This window comes from Fomitiporia mediterranea (assembly GCF_000271605.1).
Source record: "Fomitiporia mediterranea MF3/22 unplaced genomic scaffold FOMMEscaffold_1, whole genome shotgun sequence".
NCBI classification, from domain to species: domain Eukaryota; kingdom Fungi; phylum Basidiomycota; class Agaricomycetes; order Hymenochaetales; family Hymenochaetaceae; genus Fomitiporia; species Fomitiporia mediterranea.
In genome coordinates, this window is record NW_006760386.1 from 2,733,705 (window position 1) to 2,756,278 (window position 22,574).

Below are 22,574 nucleotides of genomic sequence, written 5' to 3' on the forward strand. Positions count from 1 at the left end.
TACAGGAGACAAATAATAAAAACCTATGGCGTTTCAGTGTTCGCCTGTGGCTGTCCCGGTGCATGATCCAACCCCGAATAGGCAAGTGATACTAATTCAACACCACATCGGTGGCGATGCCTCGTTTCTTAATGCACCACCACCACCAACTCCCACTTAGTTCACTTCACCGATGCTGGAGGAATGAATCCTTATTTATCGAGTTAATCGGGCTCGACTTCCACTGATCGTACCTCAAAGACGCGCTGATTTTTAGTTGTTCATTTTCTCCTCGGGTCGCTCCGACACATCATGGACATTGATGGCCGGGAAAACACACAATTTCGTATCAGCTTTCTTGGTGAAAATAGTCCGCGACGGAAATTTCACTATGAGCCATCACTACGTGCATCGCAATGCCTGCTTCTTGGCTCTTCCTGCACGAATTTGTGGGAGATGAACGACTGTTCGAAGTCTTCGTGACATGATGATCTGTGTCTCCAAGCAACGTTTGGTCTCCAAGAGGATCTTGCACGTCGCACAGGGTTAGAGCGATGCCATCAGTATCTGTGGAACCCCTGCGGCAGTTCAACGGACCATTCCAGTACAGCCCCCGCACCAGCTCAGATAACTATTTTGAAACCAGTTCAGTACGTGGGGCATACCTGTGTGGTGGACTGGATTTGCCTACTTGATGACACATTCGAGGAATGGGTATCTGCACAGCTCATTGAAGTTCCTTTTCTACGTATATCGCATGATTACGAAGCACGAATCGGTGTTGTTTTCTCAACTCGCTCAAACACACCTCCCGATAAGTGCATTCGGCATGACCTCGTTTGTGATGCCATTAGCTGCTCGGGTCGCCATTTCAACTTATAGTGCAGAGCCTATTGAAATATCTATTTGATTTATCTGAATTGAATGATAATCCAAACTCTGACACTTGGACCAATGTTGGCGGTGACCCGGAGGCATGGTCTGCCGTAACATCACATCAAAATCATCCGCCACGGTGAATTTGCAGAGCTGGTGACGCTTCGAGGTGTTTGGATGGCCGAAACGATCGACCCGCCGATGGGTCCTGATACCTGTGCGCCGATGGGCTTCTCGTGCTGTATTTGTTGTGCGGAGCAGAGTCGTAGCCGCGCATCCTGAATTCTTGATGATGATGCTTCAACTCTATCGCAATTTGGCACAGCACGTGCTCGTACGAGAAAGCATGTGACGAGGAACCTAGCCGCCGGCAATTCGTACTGCTCAATCACGATAATTGCAAAGCCCTTCAGGCGATTGTTAATCCCGGTTCTGTCAACTACAGCAATCCCAGCGCTAATCCGATTACACCTCAATCATTCATCGGAGCAAGGCCTCTTAAATAGCCGCTTAGGCCACACTGTTGCAATTATTAATGTATCCATTGTCGCAGGAAGGTCCTCAAATAAATCGACTGTTGCCAGATAGCTCGAACCAAACGTCTTGATCAACATGTTGGTCTCAACAGTATATAGTCTTGGTGCTATTAAAATAGCCCTCTCCGAGCGCGGTATATATTTCATGTTTTGATTTGAGCGCATACTGGCTCGTCGGTAAGCTACCGGAGAGAACAGTGTTTATTCTAGGACGGACGAATAGCCAAGCTCTTTGAATTCGCAACTGTGGTTATTCGTGCTGCAAATATACCTTGATCCATCAACTGTGTTGATACTTCCCCTCCAATGATGTACTCCATTTTCTTGGCTTCACTAGGTGGGCCGCTTTCTTTAGACCACAACTGTATTCATATGAACCAGTGGAGACTGTGCTTGCGCTATGTATTGAGGAGCGACCTCGTCGGACTAGGCCGATCTACTATGCGGTGAAAATGTTTTGGTTGGTTTAGAACCGACCTAGACGCGCGGCAGGTGATAAAGTGCGAAGAACTGCGACGTCGGCGAGGCCGGTGCGCGCTCAGCGAATTCCATAGCCACCGATCTGTGCGCCTTCTCGACGGGAGAAGTGGGCTCAAGTCGTTAGATAGAAAGCTTATTTACCTAGCCACGCCGTCTTTGCTACCTCTCTATATTTGGCATCGGACCGGAAGTGTGAGTTAGCTAGCTTTGATACGTGCTCGGAGCCTTGCGACTCTCCTCGGACACGCCAGCATATTTGACATCTGGAATCACCAGCGAGGCGCCCATGTAAAAGAAGTCGGGCAAAGGATATGCAATTGAAGTCCCTACCTCATGTCGAACAACACAGGGAGGGCCCTGTCGATCTCTCGGAATATGTTCGCTTGTGCCAAAAAGCCTACACAGGCTTTTTGCCGTTTGCCTTTGTGTTTGCACGTCTGGAGTTTGCCCTTTCCGTACACCATGAATTGACAGCCGACGTGGTCGGGGATGACATGCGGCCCGTGCTTGACCCGGCCCGTCATATGTGTCAGTATCTGACCGTGGGTAAGACTAAGTTCCCGAAAGACTGCTTGGCTGCTGACTCTGGTCGTCGTGGCGCATTGAGCGTGCTTTCTGTATCAGACCGAAATTGGTGACAGTTTCATCTAGTGCGGAGATCGCGGAAGCAGTATGAATAAACGAATCAGAGAGCTTCCTCTGCTCTGATGTATCACCGAGTAACTTATGGTTTTTCTATCATGCATTTCGTCAGGTGGGTGAAACGTCGTGGAAAAGACATATGACTATTGTGAGGCTCAAACACATAGAGAACACATCTGTGGAGATGACTGGAACGTGAACGATCGAGGATGCTGGACAATACCGATGCATACGGACTTTTTCGTCGTGGATTGTCCTCAGTCATACAATTACTCCTTACATCCGACCCTGTAGACTCGAAGATCGTCGATGTCGCTTTGGAACTGCCAGAAATTCCCAACTCTTGGCGCATTGAAGCCCTCACAGTGTGCAAGGCTGACGCTGAGATAGGAAATCCTTTTGATGATCAAAAAAAATACAATACGCTTCTGCTGAAAAGCACATGATACAGAGAACTCCGAGTACGAGGAGTACTGAATAGGCCGAAATGAGACAACTAGAACAGAAGTCCACTTCTTGATTGGTATTGTATTCACCACCCTCATATGAATTTTAGGCTTTGCATTTTTTCTAGAAAGAAGAAAAGAAAATCAACCCCCGCCATCACGACAGAAAATAAATGCCGCCGACTCAGTTTAGTTAGTCACTTATCATGAAACAATCGGGATGTTCCCGTTTATTTTATCTCGCGCCTCTCGTTGTCACAGTCAACCACAGTCAAAGTGGACCATTGCCACACAAATGAGTACTTGGTAACAATAAAGTTGATAGGGGCATTGAGATGAGCCCGAAAGTAGGCCATTCCTTTAGCGGATGCAACAAGCCCAATGCTATGACCTGTGCGCCCATGGTCATTCAGGACTATCAAGAATCACGCCGAAATCAACAGGGTCGCGGGCGTGGAAAAATAGAAAAAGTAGACTAACAACTTGAAATAGAAACGCATCTTGGTGTTTTTCACTGAAATTTCACCCATCATAGTTTACCCCTTAGTTGTTACGTCAAAAAAAATGGGGTTAAATGATCATGAGCGTGTGCATGGTTGCGTACCTAGTGAACACTTGACAGACAGTGTCCCTTGGACCGAAACAGTAAAGAAAGAATGAGTGGGGCGAAACACATAGCATTTCCCCGAATGTTTTGCTCACAAGAAGAGGGTGTTGACACTTGCGATGGCACAGGATAGTAGGAGGGCGGACAGCTGCCGCGTACGGTCGTCAGGATGATGGATTGGAACTACTGATGCACTTGCCCGTTATGGGACATTAGGTTGTTTATGATATGAAACGTATATATGCATTAATCGTCCGTAAGATCTTAAGTTAACCCTACGCTGTGCAGACAAAACCTTCTGATCCGGTCAGTGCCACGACAGGTCTCATACAGGTTGCGCCCTACACTCCTTGAAGATCCTCGTTCGATCCCAACATATAAATCATCCCAGCACCTGTCTATGATGAGTCCTTTCATCCCCCTCCAGCCAAACACTATTCCCCTCCACTATACCAGTTCTATGGCACAGGCATTGCCACAGTACGTGTTTCTTTTGCTTACTTTACCTTCCCCTCTTTTTTTCAGTTTCCTCGACTTTCACTATTCTATACCGCAAATTATTTTTCTGACATTTTTGCCTTCACACTCCATGACTTTTTGCAGTTCAATCATGTATTCTGCTGGCCAGCCGCCGGTCCACTATCTACCTCAATACTACTCGACGCCTTACGCGCAATACGCTCCTTCGTCATACCCCGAACGTACGCTCAAGACGGAGCGCAGACGCCCAAAATACACGCGCAGCAAAACGGGCTGCCTGACGTGCAGGAAAAAGAAAGTCAAGGTTCGTAACTGAGCCAACATCGCGCTCATCTTTGAATTCTGTATTCTTGCGCCGCCCGAATTTCCTTCGGCCCCAACGTATCCCGCCCTATCGCGACCTCCCGTTTTATCCGCATTCAGAATCATTGATCTCGTGTGTCCGTTACAGTGCGATGAAACAAAACCTGCCTGTCAGCGCTGCTGCAGTTCGCAACTCACTGTGAGTTCCTTGTTTAATTTGGTTGTTATCCCCTTCTCGTTCTCCCGGCATCTACTTCATTTGCCTCAACGTTACTCGTCCCGTTCGTGTTTCTATCGAGTTTTAGTATTATTTCATATCCGCCTTCTTGCCTTCGGCATCTGTTGATTACTGACTTATTCACTTGCTTTTTATATTTTTCTGGGTTCAAAACTCTACCATCATGTGTACGGCACACCAAAACAGTGCACTTGGCCTGAAATTCCGCCGCCCAAAAAGAAAGTCCCCTCGCGCAAGGCTCGTTCGTCTGCTGATCAAGTCGATTCCGCCGCAACGAGCGAGGCAGGTACATCGTCCCTGTCGCCGACAGACTCCGGTGATGTAGACGGGACTCCGCAGCCATCCTTCAAATCGGAGGCGCCTTCGCCCAGCTCGGACCACGACAGCGCAACTGGTGGACCTACTCTTGCCTTCTCTGCGGACCCAACCATGTTGCAGGTTGGGACCAGCCTGTTGAACGACCGTCGGCACAGGTTTGTTGGATTTTCTTGACAACGCATTTTCCGCACATCGCTGTGACGTTCCAGATGCTGAATTTCGTTTCTTTGCCTTTGTCGATAGTGCCCCGCAGATCCTTTCTTCTCTCGCACCTCAAGCGATGGAGACTCGCCGGCACAGGTGAATATCTGAGCCTTCCTGGTTACTTGACTCATTGGTTCTGACGATGATTGAAATGAATTTGCAAATGGGTGAATTTCCAAAACAGCATGGCAGATATCATGGATGGCCAGCAACAGTACCTTCACAGCTCGAACCTGCAGAATGAGCACCATCTACATGGGCATGATCATGGCATCAGCTCCGACAACGGCGCACTCGGCCTTTCCCTGAGCCAGCTCAATCATGGATGCGTCGAGTCTAACACACGGTCCTCAACGCCGAGCGATTTTCTTTATCCACACGTGCAGTCGCACTCTGTGCAGCACAGTCCTGGATTTCCAGGATATTCACCCGCGGGTCATGTCTCGGTCATCCCAAATATCAGCAGTGGAAGTGTGTCATCACGTCCCTCGACAGCCGCTAGCTCGCTCTCACTTTCTCACTCCCTTCGTCGGACATCTGCGAGCTCGCGACCCTCGACTGCTGGATCTTATGTGGGCACGGGAGTGGGTATCGGAGTAGGTGCATCGGCAACGGGTCATCAGTATTTGCACCGCCCCGCGAGCTCTGGAAGCGTCTCAGGAACGGGTGAATATCCCCCAGTCGGAATCTCCCCATTTTCATTCCAACTCGGTCGTAATCCCGGCGACGTATCGCTTGACGCAGCAAATGCAATGGATGGATACACAAGCGCGTGTATTTCACGCCCCTCGACTGCGAACTCTGCACCGTCTGCTGCGCCGTCTCCCTATATGCGACATGGGGCGATGCCACTAGACCCCTCGCGCGGAATAGGCGTTGATCGATGGCACGCATCACCACTACTCGGTCAGACCCCGCTCGCGCAGCCCCAGCCTCAAGCGGTAGATGGATCTGGGTTGGGTGGATATTTTCAACAGATGATGTCCTCTCCGCCGCAGCATTCGCGGACGCACTCGCCAGCGTGGTGAACTGGATTAAACCTCGACCCGATTCTATGCACTACCTGCGCAGTTACATGTGAATCAACGTAACGAACTCACGATTCCAACCAAACTACGTTAATATTTGGTCCGCTTAATCGACTTCATGAAGGCACCCCGAATTGTGCCAGAACCACCAGCAAGTTAACACAGAATTCTGCAGGATCCTTCCACATATCATACCCATCTTCTGTTTCACAGTCTTTATTATTCATTACGACTCTCTTTTCTGCCCTTTTTCTTTTCAGCCATTGTCCAAAGTTAAGTATTATTATTATTTGTTAATTTGTTCATAACGGTTTCCCATCGTCCTGCATCTGATGATTTTCGACTCTCCTTACGTGCTTTTACTTATTTTATTTACTTACAACTATCCCTAATTAATAATTCAGAGACTATCCGTCCCCCGCCCCCTCGTCCATCGTCCAAGCGCTATTACTCGAGATACCCATTGTCATTAACTAGGACTGTTCATAAGTACTATCACTGCATATAACAATATCCATAGTCACTTGTATATCTCATATAAATAAACAAAGATATTAACCTTCCATTCCAAGTACAGGTGATGCAGTAACTACTTCTGCTCTGCTTGCTTAAATGGAGTCATCAGTCGCCGTTCATTTCTGAGAGGACGTACTTGAGCTAGAGGCGCGTTTACGTATGTGTCGGAATGATATGATGATTCGTAGGTAGTGTTCCAGCATGTTCTAGCTCTCTACCATCATTTTTACCATCAAAACGTTCCCCTTGGGTAGTCAGAAAAGATAAGGAAAGACGCTCAATGGTTAGTAAGAGCGCTTGTTCTAGACCAGAGAGATCACTACGAAAGCCACTCCTCGTGTAGACGTCACTACACCATAGAGACAAATGTGATGTTAGGCCATTGATTCGAGGTAACGTTCTCGTCATGACTGATATACAGATGCTGGGTTTTGTCATTCCTCGGCGATTAGGTGCGTCCATTGCTCAGGTCAGTGATGAACCATGCTGCACCGTAGCAACGCATAAGTCGAACATGCAGACGAACCTGCATGTAGAATGATGCGAGAAACGGGGAGATATTCAGTGACCATGAATTACTTAAATTAATTATTCAGAGCATACACATGATTCTTATGCACCCGCCACACAGGTTCTTTGTTCCATCCATCAGTTTCATAAAACAAAGCATGTGGAGAGGAATGAACTGTGGAGGGGAACACCTCTGGTTTGTGAGACGGAAGACCAACTAGGAGAAGCTTCTTACTTCGTCGAATTTTGAAGACATAGTAGAGAACATCGAGCCGATGTTAACAAGGAGAAAGATTTGCTGAAGCAGAGTCAACTGGTTCTCAGATAGATCTCATAGAGCGCTGACCGACCATCTGGACAAACCGGAAACAGGGCTGTTGATGGATACTGTTGAATGCAACCTTCATTCTAACCTTGTCTTCAAAAACGGTTACGGACCTTTTTCGATGGGAAGATGATCTTCCAATCTTCATGACGAGAACTTACTGAAGAACCTTACTCTGCAGGGCTATAATGCACGATGTAAGTAGTAAACATACGCTAGTGAGATGATGGACATTCAAGAAATATGCAAAGAAAGGTAAAAGCAAAGTTCAGCAGCATTACTAACGCATACTTGCAAGAAATAAATTCCCATGCGGGCAAGGATGATACCAGCTTTTCGGGCGCTAGAATCGCGCTCATAGACGGAGGGAAATCTCCCATTCCTGCCAGGGTCGCAAAGGCGGGTTACCAGCCAAACTTTACTGTGTACGGTTCAACTTGTGGGTTAACTCAGGCTATCTCCATGATCCACCGAGCCTCCCCTCCGTGCGGTCAATGCAAATGCACAGCCAACCGGCCGACTTGATATTGTCCGCGTGAGATCATCCTGAGATCCTCAGTACTACATCGAACTTACTCTTAGGGATGCCGTAAATCTTTAATTTCGAAGAGGACTGGCATTGCTGGGTGGCTGAATTAGGTGCGTTTTTCCGGTCTGCAATACAAGGCTGAAGCACATTTGCGGGTCATTTACATTTGGCCAAGTCACTCACCGCTGTACCAATCTGAATTTACTGAGCTCGAGTATGTAATCCTGAATGCCGCGGAGTTTGCTCACTCGGATCCACTGGTTTCGAAGTCGTGGTTCCTCACCGCAAACCCGACATCAAGCGGACAGTCTCGGATGTCCAATACGTCAATAATCAGGTTCATAGCAAACCTGAGGGAAGGAAGAGACAATCGGCAAAGTTCACATGTATCGAGAGGTTCGTCATTACTGCCTGTACAGCCTGGGAACTTCTTGTCGCAACGGAATCGTCGAGGCAAATTTCTGCTACCATGTGAATTGCTCATGTAGTTCACATAGCATTTTGTAAATTAAAAAAACCTGACACAATAATTAACGAGGCGGAACGTTCCGATGCATAACAGTTGTAGAGATATTTCGTCATTTAAGGTTGCGAAGAAACTTAGGTTTTGACGAGCCGGACTCACTTGACTGTTATTACCAGGTGATGCTATTCGCAAGATTAAGCTCGATGGTCTACGGGGAAGCCGCGGTGATTGCTCCGCATCGCACGCTATATAACGCAAGCACAGGGACAGTTCGGTTTGATGAGGTCGCACAAGTTTGAAGGTGCATCACATGCCGAATCGTCAAGTCTCTATGACCTTTAGGACTCAATGTAACGTCAAGAACCTGTCAAAATCGCTGATAGCACAAAGGAGTTGTATGCATGCCAAATCGGTGAGCCTTGTGTGTCGTTCATGGACAACGTCTCCTTGGGCATTGATTTATTGTTGACGCTGGGCGGAACTGCGACCTGGAGATGTAACTCCTAATGCTGTGCCGAGAAAGTGTTTAGAAAAGACCTCGACTGAGAAGCGCCTTGCGCCTTAATGCAATAAAGAACATTGAACTATTCATGGACTATGCACTCGTCAATTTGCTTGCTCTTTTCTTCTCATCCGGTGTTTGCCTCGTATTCACGTCCATGATGACGTTGAATTGCATGATATGGGTTTTGGACCATCGAGATAAGTACTGCATTTTTTGTAAGCTGAGTGTACTAGTGCCTTTTATACTTGCAAACAAAGATGAACTCCTACCAAGCGGTTGTACAAGGTGACTGGTCCGACTCGGATCCTGTGTCGTGAACACAAATGCGTTGCTGGTGGGTATGATTCTCTGTGGTATGTCGGAACTTGGCTTGGGGGGAAACTGCTGGTATACTAGGAAATACCCCGTATCCAAAGACTTCGCCATGTTTCAGGACGGTCGAAGTCGGAGTAACGACACAGCTTCGCAGGTATGTGAGAGTTGAGTGTGAGAATCAGGCTGAATTCAAAAAATTGAAACCGCGCGTCAAGCTGTGTTTCGCGTCCCTCACGTGCTCAGATCTCCTGATTTATCCTTTGTGGCCTCGGAAGTGCTGCAAAGCTATCTTCCACTATAGAAACTAAGGAACATCTTGAAGTCAAATTCCGCTCACAGTTCCTTCTCTACTATTGCTCCGAGTGATCTCTGTTCAGATGACAGGCTTTTCTTGCAACCGCTGTGAAGTTTTCAGACGCCTCTGGTGCCTTGAGGAACGTTGACCAGTGTTTCGTCGTGTTTGAGCTGCATTTGTCGGATGGCGCTCCTTAGCTGTCACGGAATGTGTAGGGTCATCATAGCACGGGACAGACAATGGTACTCCTAATCTGATAAAAGGACCGATCCTTCCGGAGACGTGTCCATTCTGACCTCATTGACCTGTTTGTTCGCCTGGAACTTGCCGTTGAGCGAGCGGCATACATTTTTTGGCCTGAAACGTTAGCACTGACATGGTTCGCATGCTGTGGTCACTATTCGGATCAAACTTCCATTGCAGTGCTGCTCGGCGGCGGCGGCGACAAATTGATGAATGAAGACAGAACTTGATTTGCCCAACAAGACATAGCCAACTATGCTCGACATGCGCCAGCTCCTCTATCGGACATCGATCGAAACAAGCCAGTATCACCACCAGCTGAATTTCCGATGAGAACGCGATCAGCACATTCTTTGCACGCCAGGAACTGGATTGCTGCGTTACGAAAATTTGCTGAGCAAGTCCTCCACCACCATTCATCTTTGCCCCTTAACTCAGGACGTCTTCCTCCTTCCATGCCCCCTCTGTCTCCTCGGATCGATATATCTCGCGGAACTGGCGGTAATTGGGTATTCGACGACGTGATTACGATACAGGGAGAAAATTTGCAACATCGGGCCGATTCACCAATCTGCTCCGTTTCCGCGCTTTCTCCAGTCTGCACTACCGCCATTTCCACGTTTCAGGTCGTTTGGAGTCTGCAGATACAGGGTCGAGGATACGTTTAGCCGAATAGGATGAGAGAAAGTGTTGGGCTTTTCTCAGGAAAATCATGCCGGGAGTAAGAAATTTTGTAAGACGTACCGCACGCGAGGATAAAGGCAATGCTGCTGCCAGAGCAGCGAGCGACAGGAATGCGATAATCAGGTTTTGTAGACGCATAGTGTGATCGCTCAGAGCGAATGATAATGCAAAGTAAGGCGTTAAGGTTGATACGTGTTGAAGATAGCGTGAAGAGGGTGAAGGAGAGTGTGGTTTGGGTTCAAGTACTGACTGACAATTGCGGGCGCCTTGATCACTTTTGCGCCAATGTGATATTTTATTGATAAGTTCAATTCAGTCATTTCCATCATTCCACCTCGCTTCTGTCTCCATCCGACCTCCGACGGATAATGAGATGCTTCCGATTCGAATGTTCTTTGACCTTTGCAGCACGTGCATTTCTCCGCCTCCATGACTAGTGCCTGCTCGTTTATTGGACACGATGACAGGGATGACAGACATAGGAACGCCAAAGTAGATTTGATATTAAGTACATTATTGATGGCAAAGCATAAATTGTTAAAGATGAGCGAGTAACGCAATCATTCATGGCAAGTGTCTGGATGGAGACCGGGAGCTCGACTATGGATGCCTATATTTTGGTTCCGGCAGCCATCGTTATTCATACATGGGGATAAGCCCAGCACTTTGCAATCGTCACTGGTGGATTGGTTTACAATAAGCGCTCTGATTTTATGTCACCATACTCAACTGTACCCAACAAAGTGCATGTAACCATCAATATTCCCACGAAAACCTAATCAAGCCTAACAGGTTTAGTTATCCTAATTACCAATGGAGAAAAATTCGTTGCACACCGCCAGCCAGCGCCAGCAGTGATGGCGGCATTTGCCAAGGCTTCGTTCAATGCTAAAGGCTACGCCGCATCGCGTCCGACTTATCCTCGCCAGCTCTTCGATTTTGTCTTTAGGTACCACGAATACGGCTCAGACCTCGTGCAACCCTTGGCCAAGGAACAACAAACGTGTTGGGATGTTGCGGTAGACCTAGGTTGTGGAACGGGTGCGTCAGAGGCATTGTGATAAGATGATGATTAAGCTTATTTCCGTGTGTCAGGCCAAGCGACGGCTGAGCTGCGCCAATTTAAACACGTCATCGGTGTTGATCCCAGCAAGCAAATGCTTGTTGGGGCGCAGAAATATACATTTGATGGGTTGAAAGGACATGACCTGGAGTCAGCGAGGAAGCAGTTCCTGTTTGTCGAATCTCAAGCGGAGAATCTCGGTTTCTTAGAAAATAGTAGTGTCGATCTGGTTATCGCAGGTATGTCCAACCTGCTCATATCAATGTTCTCCTTTCTACACGACTCATTTGGATCTAGCCCAGGCTGCACATTGGTTCAACTGGAAGGTACTCTGGCCTGAGCTAGCCCGAGTACTGCGTCCACACGGCACGGTTGCCGTTTGGGTCAGTCATCATTTAAGACTGTAGTTAAATTGCTAGGCCTATGTTGCTGTAGGGCTACTCGGAAATGCGGCTGTCTCGTTATCCATCGCTGACGCCCATCATTGACGCATATACCCATGGTCCTGACCCTGCTACGAGTCTTGGACCACATTGGCAACAGCCTGGACGAAGCATAGTTGAGAATCTGTTGCAAGACATACCAAGCGCATCCTCTATTGTTCCAGGAGCGTTTTCTTCCGAAGACCGTGTCTATTTCTCTGGTGAGTGCCTTCTAATTCTGCTTTAATGAATAATGTTCTAACATTCATATTAGGTTCACACTTCCCTTCCCTCCCTAATCCTCGTCAAGTTATTTTGCACAAGAAGATGAGATGGACAGACTTCGAGGACTACCTCCGTTCCTTCTCTTCATTACATACGTTCCAAGTACGCAATCCCGATGATGCGAATCATCCAGATGGCGACGTCGTTAAAAGATTCATAAATGCGTTAAAAACGAACATGGGCATAGAGGGCTTTTCAAAAGCCGGATCCAATGGAGGAGATGATGCAGAAGTGGAGATTGAGTGGCCCTTGGCACTTATTCTTGCAAAGCGGTCCTGAGAGTAATGAGCTCATACAATACATCGCGCTTCCTAATATGCATTGTCTGGTGTCGAAAGCCGGAATTGTGTAACTCCTGCTTTCGATAAAGGGTTGATGGTTTGTAATATTACTGTTAATTGAAAGTATGCAGCACAGAAAGTCATACAGGTAAGACTCTAGAGATTAATGGTTGTGCTGAAACCACTGGCTACTGAGAAAGATGTGAAGCAAGGGCTGTGAGTATGTCCATCATTGCTCTTTCCTGTGAATGCAGCAAGCTGATGCTTTGCATGCCCTTGCCAAATCCAACGCTACCAAACTTTGCAAAAGTTTCCCATTGGTGGCTGTGAAATCATCATTCCACTAACAAGCAAACCAAACTTATATAGTTGGGACATGGTGATGGTTTTTTGATTTGAATGCAAGAACACTGTGGCCAAACGTAATGGCAAAAAAGCATCAACGTCGCGAAGCTCAAGATGATGTTAAAAAGTGGCTACATGAACATCCTCCTTCCTTAGAAACAAAAGGTGATCCGTTTGTTGGACAGGTGAATGACCTGGTTGCACATACGTGGACATATCTTGGACATGTTGTCCAGAGAACCGCAACAAATCAGCGCGGGTCACGAGTAAAGCAAAAAATTGAGGCAACAAAGGCTCAAAGGAGCAAGATAACAGCAGAACTGATGAAAGCAGTCGTTAATGCAGCCTCCGACACACAGAAGGCAAGGGTTGTACAGTTGCATAATGAAATCGAACCCTTGGATGAGTACAGTAGTGAACGTGGCAAAAAGGAAAAGGAAATACAACGGATCTTTCTTGAAATTTCCGGGAAGATTGAGGGGTCTGACGGGATATATGTGGTGAAGGAGTACCTTACACCATTTTTGAAAGAGAGTGAAAAGGACGATCTAGACGAAAATGATGAGGAGTGATTGTTAAACAATAATGACTGTAACAGTCTGTAAGACAATACCATAGAGAGATTGGCATACGTACTAGTTTAAATAAAAATTACAACTGTCTACCTGCTTTGAGATACGATTCGTGCAAGACAATAACACGATTATGAGTATGCAGAGAAAGAGAATCTAATCTAAGATTGAAACTGAGGTCAAAATATGCATGTTCAAGTTGGCACGTGTTGACAGGTGCAGCCTAATATTCACGTCTTCACGTCTGAGTACCTGTCACTTTGTTTGCCTTCTGCCAAATATACAGCACTCATACCAAAGATGGAACACAAGCAGTGCTTGTACAGGTTCTCCAGTGGGAGTTAACATGAAGCAAGAAAGTCATGGCGCCTTGCACACATTAGGTGTAGTATGTGCGTTGCATCTTGCCAACCAGTCATATCAGTCCCCATTGCCAATGAGGATTTGCCATTTCCACAGAGCAGGGGCCACGGAACTGACTGGTGGAATTTGTCATCCTTCACAAATACAACACTCCACAATGCCTATCATCTTTTTATTGAGATAGATAGTACTCGGAACATCTGTTGCTATCCATGGCCTGGGCCCTGGTGTAGAAGGGAGGGAGATGTATGATGTGCAGTACAGGTGGTGCTGCTCTGACGCGTGTTAAGAAGGATCGTAAGTTCTGGAGCTCAGCATGCAAGATCTGTCTGCATTTTCATGTTTGCATGTCAATATTATTGACACTTGCTCCATCTCAGCACTGCAGTCATCACGAAAAAGTCTTAAGTATTATACTTACTTGTAATCTTGTATATTTTATAAATTTTATAAAATTTGTCCAATTACTTATAATCTTCCTGGGGGGTTAAGCAAGGAAAGTACAATGTTAAATAAGCAAGAAAAAATACTTTTAAAACTTGGCAATTTCTGATATAAATTTATAAATTGTCAAGTTATACAAGTGATTATAATATACTTCCTAAATTACAAGGTTAAGACATACTTATTAATTTGTGACAGTGTAATATCTGCTTATAATGCTTACAAGTCATTACAAGTGTTTGAATAGCTTGCTTTTGCTTACTATACAATTTTATATCAAATAATTAATCAAATATAATTATATTTAAATTATAGAATACAAAAATAGTAAATAATATGCTATTTCTACAGTCCTAACCCCTACACTACCAGCTGCCTCTGCCTCATTCTTCTGCAAGTGGGATTTGTGTTGAACAAGAATGAATGCATTCTTAGACTGTTCAACATAGTCTTTGTCACTATGTTTTGGTCATTACTCAGTCCCTACAAGTTGAATTGCAAGTGTGTGTAGAATAAGGTTGAGTAGATTGTAGAGATTGAGGCTGTGCCTGTAAGACAAGCTTAGAGTGATTAGCAAGTGACAATAAGAGCAAAAAGATGGACACACTGTAACAGTGTGTAGCAAGTGTAAGTAGGTTACCTGGATTGGAAATCCAGAGTGTTGAGTGAGCTAATTTAGGCTGTAAGGGAAATGTGTCTGTGTAAGCATGTTACATACTCTAGCTATAATACAATACACAATCAGAGGTGTAGTAAACTCAGTAATAGTTATGGATAACTTTGAAAGTATATCTCTAGGATGTTCTGGCTTAAAGGGAGAGGATGATGTGAGTAGTGTAGACAGACTCAACTCAGGAGAGGTGAGTAGTAGTGAAAGGATTCGGAAGGATTTGTAATGGCACACAATCAAGGAAACTGGAATTCACTACAAGACACACAGAGACTATGCCAGAAATGCAATCATGTGACACAACTTCAAGAATGTGTACAAGCAATAATGACATATCAAATGTGCCAGGATTGACAAATCTGCAAAACAAGAAGCATACAAATAGAGAGAAATACTATGCAAGTAGTAGCATACCAAATGTTATTCAATCAACCACAACATTGACTACAACATGTAATACACAAAGGAATAAAACAAGAAAGGAAAGAAGCATCATTCAAGATACATATATACAAGATATACGACCCAACAATACACAAGGAATGTGAAGCAGTACAATTACATCTATCAATGAAAACACACTAAGAATACGAAGAAAACACAGTACAAATATTTGCTTCAATATAGAGTACCATCTGAGACAACAGAACACACAGCTACACTGTATTGACAACCAGTCATTACAAAGGACCAACAAAGCAATATAATATTAAAGTAATATACAGAGATCACCATCTGATAATACTAGTAGGACACAAACACTATGGATCTATGGAACTTAGATCTGAAGACCCCTATGTACTCAACAAATAGTGTAAAGCAGGCAAGCCTTACACAAAGGTCATTATACTACACAGACACACAATGACAGAGCCACCTGGAACTTGGAACTAATAGCACCAATCATGAAAAGGCTAATTAAGCTTAGCTGAGGAAAAGAAGTGCTACTAAGGAAGTAAATGTAATAGCTGTATAAGAAGCATACAGTGCAAAAGATCTAATGTAGATTGCTACCTCAAAACAGAAATAGCTAATGCCTCAAACACACAAAATCACTAATGCACATCCTATAGAGTATATGACAACATACTAAAAATACTGTAACATAGCACACAGACTATCTAATAAACAGAACCACTCAATTTGTGAAGAAATAGGAGGATAAAGGAATAATTAGAGTAGTATAAAAAGCACTTCAATTATTGTGTAAAGAGCATTGTACTCAATAACAGTTTATTTGAGGACAGCTTGTGAACTAGCTGTAACCCACTCATCTCTCCTAATAAACTCTTTACACAAAAACACTACTCTATTCACCTTGAAATACAAACGTGTTAAACTACTCTTAAGGGTATTAACTCTCCTTCTACTGAGTACAAGTACTATCAACACTCCTAAGGATATACTCCTAGTCAAGCAAAGATAGAGACTACATTTGGGACTAGTAGTTATGTGGTTAAGGACCTGCCTGTTGCCTGTGAACCTACAATGAGAGGTGTAATCCCTGTGTAGAAATATAGTCTATAACAACAGTTATCAAGTATGATCACTTCTTGTGTAAAGTATTATACTGTTGTAGCCTGTTTTGAACAATCTGCTAGAATGTAATAGTAATACATTAAGAAGCATAACTAGCTTCACAAAACCAACAGGAATATACTGAAACAACTATCTTCACAATAGTATGTAGTAGTATAGACTATTAACCTCTTTACTTAATAGTAACTATAAGAGAAGGCCTACACTACTATTAAGGACTATTCCTAGATCAATATACTGTAGGACTATTCTAATAGAGATTAGATCCCTACCTCTATCCCTAATCACTACACTACTTAGTAATGTAGGAATACCTGAGGAGACAGTAGGAGGAATAGAACAACAAATAAGGAGACTGGAGCAACAGCAAAATCTGGAACACACAGAGACACATAGAAACTTAGAAAGGTACAGAGGATTAATAATTGACTGGCCAGACATATCAGAAAATCATAAACTAGGAAAAGTACACAATATGGTTTACAGGCTTGAAGGGGCACTCAAAGACGTTAAACTAAAGTTAACAAGACAAGGTTATGAGCACTAACTAGAAAGCTAGAAACAAGTACAAGACTTAGAAGAAAAAGTAGCATTGTATGGCTAGAAGGTTATAGAAAACATAGCACAGTTTTGTGTTAATACTCAACAAGTAATACAGAACACAAGACTAGTTGAACAAATGCTGGAGGCATTTCTATCAGTAGTAAACTTAAGGAATTCAACACTCATGACAGCAACCTTTGGACCAGCATTCTAAATGAATGAAGTCCTAAGACTGGTTCTGTCAGGAGAACCTATCAAAACACTTAAAACAGTATTAGAAACTATAGCTGAGGAACCAGCTATAGAACAAACAGTGGAAGTAACCTATGAAACAGTTACAGAAGGAACTAGGACATCCTTACAAGATTCATCAGTAGACACTTAATGACTAGTACAAACCTACTAGCAACCACACCCACCCAAACTAGTAACACACTGTCAACAGTACTGACATTAGTAACTATAGACATAGCAAAATTAAAACTAGTGTATTATTATGGAAAACCAAACAAAGGATTCAATTCTTGGCTCAACACAAACATGATTAGACTGGAACTAAATGGAATAACAAATGAAGCTAAACAAGCATATTATTTGGTGTCATCACTAAAAGACACAGTTTTTGATTGGATCCAAAGTTATGTATAAATCAAGGTAGAAAGTAATGGGACAATAACCAAACCACAATCATTAGTACTAGGTATGTTCTTAAACTTAGGAAAGTTTATAGCATTCCTGAAGAGTCATTAGACAGGTACAGTAAGGGATGAAGATACAGCTAACCTTCAGAAACTAGTAGGAATTAAATGCAAAGACTATTGTCTAGAGAACTTAGCAAACTTTCTACTCAAATTCTAAAGATTAACTTCATTAGTACTAATGACTACCTACCCTAACACAGCCAGGAAAGTAAAGTTCATATCTTCCTTACCAGATTTGGTTTGCTATGGAATCATATTTGTAGTAGACAAACTATACAAAGAAAATCTTAGCTGGTGGATAACAAGGATTCAAAACTACCTCTACACAATAGAAGTACAAACTCTTATACATTCTACTAACTACAAACCAAAATATAAATGGGGAGACACCTATGTTTATTGGCCAACCATTCAAGGGAATCATAGAAACCCAGACACAATAGATATTGATACTCAAAGCTTCAGCCCAAAACTAAAACAAAACTGGAAAAAACAAAAACTGAAAACAGACAGACAACCTTCAATGTCTACAAAATGCTACAATTGTAGACAACCAGGACACTAGGCTAGAGACTGTAGACTACCAACTATTTATTTAAAAGATAGAAACCAAGGAGGGAAACTACTGTATCAGAAAGAACAGTGACCAAATAATTGAATTTGAAAAACAAACTTTAATGAACAATACAATGTATACAGTCAATACATACATTACAATCATGCAAAATGGGTAGCAAATGGAGGTGACATACTAGGAAACAACTAAGGATACACCTGTCAATATAAAGGACAACACTCAAATGATTTAAGGAATCCACCTTTTGTTCAAGACTACTAGTAATAGTTAGAACTGGAAAGGTTGAAGGAGAGTCTGGCCTACCAACACAGGGAAGACACCCTTGAATAGTAATATGGATATACAATGGAACCTAATGGATACAAACGCTTGTACTCATAGACTCAGAGAGTACTTGTTTAGTAATGGATAAATCATTCTAAACAGGGAATGGATTTAAAGCTTAAAAGTTGGACTGGCCTAGAACTGTCACTAATACTGATGGATCAACCAATTCAAATGGAAAATTAACCCATACAATTAAGACAACAATCCACACAGAGGTGGATGATTAGGAACAAACAATAACTATTATAAACATAGTATTGGACAATGTAATACTAGGAATAGACTACCTACAAGCAAGAAACCCAGAAATCAATTGGAAGAGAGCTAAACTAGAACAGTAAGGAAAAACCATAAGGATAACCATTAAACAAATCCAAGTAAACTAGAAAAGGAAAAGGAAAAGGAAGCCTAGAAAGAAGAAAAAGTCTAAAGAGGAAGAAATCAAAGTACTAGTGTCTAATGAGTGTAAGGAACTGATCCCAGAAAGAAGTAGACTATGGACAAGGACAGTTACTAGAGTTAGGAGACTAAGATCTGAAAGTAGAGAAAATATGCCTATGCCAAAAAGGATATACAAAGTAGAAGAAAACACTAGAACACAACTAAGAAAACCTTAGGCACAAACATTAAGAGAAAATGATCTAACAATATTGGTACTAGACAATTATGGAAATATACAACCTCTTAACTATCAACATAAACCAATAAAATCAACATCTACAGATGTCCCTATGTACTCATCTCCAACTATGCCAACCATGTCTATAGAACCACTAATTATTACTATGCCTGAAAATGATGAAGAAATGAATATCAAAATTAACAATCCAGTACAACTGGTTACAACAACTTATGACAAAGCCTCTACAAAATCCCAAATCTATAACCAAATGAAAATAAAAAACAAACAACAGAATATCTCCTAGAGAGAAAAACTACTGAACAAAATTAAAGACTTTGCTAATGTCTTTGACCTGGATAAATCAAGACAATTACTAGAACATACAATATAGGATATGCTTATCAACTTAGATCCAAACAAGCTATTACCCAAAAGGTGACCATCCATCCTACTTGTACTGGATGAAGAACAAGTAGTAGACAAATATATAAAAGATATGTTACAAAAAGGATGGATATGTAAAATTCAACCAGACAAATTATGCTCAGTAGCTACACTTGTATTCTTTGTAGGAAAGAAAGACAGAGGAGCCTGAATAGTGACTGACTACTGAGACATTAACAAAATAACAATACCAGACATATACCCAATACCAATCATGTACAAACTACCAGACAAATTACTGGGAGGAAAATATTTCTTTACATTAGACATGTGGTCAGGATACAACAATTTACAAATACAAAAATCAGACAAATGGAAAGTAGCATTTAAAGTCAAAAATCAAATCTATGTACTACTCATAATAATGTTCAGAATGAAAAACTCACTATCTATATTCTAAAAATTCATAAATAACAACTTTGAACAATGGATTCAATCACACAAGATATTAATATACTTGGACAACATTATAGGGAAAGTAGTCACCCCTCAAGATTATTGGAAACTCTTATAACAAGTCCTACAGAAATGCTACAAACTAGACATTTATTTAAAAATTAATAAATGCCATTTCTTATAACAAGAACTTGACTACTTAGGATTCATTGTAGGAAAGGACAGAATAAAAATGGACCCATACAAACAATTAGTAATAAAGGAATGGCTGACACTAACAAAATCGAAACACATAGAACAATTCCTTAGATTCTACAATTTCTATTCACAATTTATTAAAAAAATGCAAATTATTGCTACACTGTTATCCAAACTTAAAAAGAAGAAGCAACCATTTAAGTAGGAGGAACAATACCAAACAGTGTTCAAACAACTAAAGAAAGCATTCTCTGAAGGAGAGGCACTGACTGTACTAGACTCTAACAAACTATATACAATAACTACAGACACCTTAGTAGTAGGAATAGGAGCTACTCTAGAACAAGAAGACAAGACAGGAGTACTACAACCCATAGCCTTCTATTTGAAAAAACTTACACTTACAGAACACAACTGGCAAACTTACAATCAAGAGCTATAAGCTATAATTACAGCATTTAAGTTTTGACAGCATCTAGTCTAAGGAACTAAGGAACTAGTAACTATTCAGACAGACCACCAGAACCTAATCTACTTCAGGAATGCTCAGGAGATGAACTAAAGGTAAACACAATGGATGTATTTCCTCAGCCTTTTCAATTACCAAATAAGGCATATTGAAGGAAAAAAGAACCTAGCAGACACACTATCTTGAAGACCCAATTATGGATCAGAAGAAGAAATAGAAACAAAAGCTAAAATTATGATCCCTGAATCTGTGTAGTCCACCAAACTTCAAAACACTAATGTTGACAGAGAATACTTATGTATCACAGAATCAACAATAATAGGCACAGCCTTAGGCAACTCTATCAAACATGCTTATAAACAGTAACTGGCTGAAGAAGAACTTAAAGAAATTGAACAAACACAGTCTGACTGGAAACTCAATCATAAAATTGTAAACAGGCTCTATTATTATTAAAAACACATATGGATACCCCCTGACAAAGGAGGAATACTCTGAAGTACAATCATGTAGAAGAAACATGATAATAAACTTGCTAGACATATGGGAATCAATAAAACATTGGAAAAAATACTACAAGATTATTAGTAGCCCAATTTACAATAGGAAGTAACAGAATATGTTAATACATGCAACATATGTCAACAAACTAAAACACCAAGGAGATATACACAACCTCTATTACAACTGCTGGATACCCCCAAACATCCATTCTAATTAATATCATACAATCTAATTACAGATTTACTAGTAACAAACAAAGGTTTTACTACTATATTTGTGGTAATAGACAGACTTACAAAAATGGCTAAATTTATACTGTGCCAAGGAGTACCAGACACTCAGACAGTGGCTGATATGTTCATACACTACATATTCAAAGACTAGGGAACCTCAAAATCTATTATTTCAGACTGAGGAACTCAATTTGTTTTAAGATTCATACAGAAGTTATTGGAAAACTTAGGAATCAAATAGAAGGCTAGTACAGTATACTATCTACAGACAGACAGACAAACAGAACAAGTAAATCAAATTCTGGAGTAATATCTTAGATGTTACACAGACTCACAAAAAACAAACTAGGCTGAACTGCTACCAATTACTGAATTCATGTATAACAACACACAAAGTTCAGCCACAAAGAAAACCCCTTTCAAACTAGTACTTGGAAGGAGTCCAACAATAGAATTAACACCTTACAAAGGTAATATCCTAATAGTACAGGATTATCTGGAAGAACTAGAAGAAGCACAAGCCAAAGCCTAGGATGTACTCAAACAAGCAAAAACCACTATGGCCCTATACATAAACCTTAAGCAAGGGCCTATGCCTAATTATAAACCAAACAATTTAGTTCTCATTAATATGAAGAACTTCTTGATAGTATCACCCAAAAGGAAATTAGAAGTACAATATGCTAGACCCTATCTAGTAGAACAAAAAATAGAGAATGTATTATATTGACTGAAGCTACCAAAAACAGTTACAGTCTATCTAGTGTTCTATGCTTCCCTCCTAATACCTTACAAGAGTAAATCTTATCTAGGACAAGAAGCAATCACACAACTGCCCCTAATAGAAGTTGACAGAACCCTAGAATATGAAGTCAAGAAAATCAAAGTAGTACAACAAACAAAACCAAACAAAATTGAATACTTGATCAAATGGAGAGGATACAGAGAGTATACTTGGGAACTAATTGAAAACCTACAAAATGCTGTAGAACGACTCCAAGAATACTATTAAAATAACCCTTAAAGTATCAAACCTAATCTAGAACCTGAA

General features: G+C 42.2%; 7 protein-coding genes across 7 annotated transcripts; 4 read left to right on the plus strand and 3 right to left on the minus strand.

Moving 5' to 3' along the window:
• Positions 1-152: 152 nt before the first annotated feature.
• On the minus strand, positions 153-849 carry FOMMEDRAFT_164688 (uncharacterized protein; the record flags this gene model as incomplete). The annotated part of the gene is made up of 3 exons (XM_007261716.1): positions 153-610; positions 645-723; positions 788-849. 3 exons carry the CDS (start codon positions 847-849, stop codon positions 329-331), a joined length of 423 nt encoding a protein of 140 aa, XP_007261778.1. The 3' UTR covers positions 153-328.
• Positions 850-1,331: 482 nt separating this feature from the next.
• Positions 1,332-2,395, minus strand: FOMMEDRAFT_25093 (uncharacterized protein; the record flags this gene model as incomplete). The annotated part of the gene is made up of 4 exons (XM_007261717.1): positions 1,332-1,573; positions 1,663-1,740; positions 2,013-2,134; positions 2,202-2,395. The coding sequence occupies 4 exons, from the start codon at positions 2,393-2,395 to the stop codon at positions 1,332-1,334; spliced, it is 636 nt and encodes a 211-aa protein (XP_007261779.1).
• Positions 2,396-4,888: 2,493 nt separating this feature from the next.
• Positions 4,889-6,322, plus strand: FOMMEDRAFT_137989 (uncharacterized protein). The gene is made up of 3 exons (XM_007261718.1): positions 4,889-5,060; positions 5,149-5,205; positions 5,294-6,322. Exons 1-3 carry the CDS (start codon positions 5,017-5,019, stop codon positions 6,135-6,137), a joined length of 945 nt encoding a protein of 314 aa, XP_007261780.1. The 5' UTR covers positions 4,889-5,016; the 3' UTR covers positions 6,138-6,322.
• Positions 6,323-7,059: 737 nt separating this feature from the next.
• Positions 7,060-8,736, plus strand: FOMMEDRAFT_150408 (uncharacterized protein; the record flags this gene model as incomplete). The annotated part of the gene is made up of 5 exons (XM_007261719.1): positions 7,060-7,105; positions 7,787-7,973; positions 8,071-8,077; positions 8,155-8,413; positions 8,660-8,736. 5 exons carry the CDS (start codon positions 7,060-7,062, stop codon positions 8,734-8,736), a joined length of 576 nt encoding a protein of 191 aa, XP_007261781.1.
• A 1,286-nt stretch (positions 8,737-10,022) lies between these two features.
• Positions 10,023-11,005, minus strand: FOMMEDRAFT_164692 (uncharacterized protein; the record flags this gene model as incomplete). Its single annotated transcript, XM_007261720.1, has 3 exons — positions 10,023-10,479; positions 10,586-10,799; positions 10,860-11,005. 3 exons carry the CDS (start codon positions 11,003-11,005, stop codon positions 10,405-10,407), a joined length of 435 nt encoding a protein of 144 aa, XP_007261782.1. The 3' UTR covers positions 10,023-10,404.
• A 361-nt stretch (positions 11,006-11,366) lies between these two features.
• Positions 11,367-12,574, plus strand: FOMMEDRAFT_164693 (S-adenosyl-L-methionine-dependent methyltransferase; the record flags this gene model as incomplete). Its single annotated transcript, XM_007261721.1, has 5 exons — positions 11,367-11,566; positions 11,621-11,827; positions 11,886-11,971; positions 12,024-12,231; positions 12,285-12,574. Exons 1-5 carry the CDS (start codon positions 11,383-11,385, stop codon positions 12,572-12,574), a joined length of 975 nt encoding a protein of 324 aa, XP_007261783.1. The 5' UTR covers positions 11,367-11,382.
• Positions 12,575-13,001: 427 nt separating this feature from the next.
• FOMMEDRAFT_25096 (uncharacterized protein) lies at positions 13,002-13,493 on the plus strand (the record flags this gene model as incomplete). Its single annotated transcript, XM_007261722.1, has 1 exon — positions 13,002-13,493. The coding sequence occupies one exon, from the start codon at positions 13,002-13,004 to the stop codon at positions 13,491-13,493; it is 492 nt and encodes a 163-aa protein (XP_007261784.1).
• Between the last annotated feature and the right edge of the window lie 9,081 nt (positions 13,494-22,574).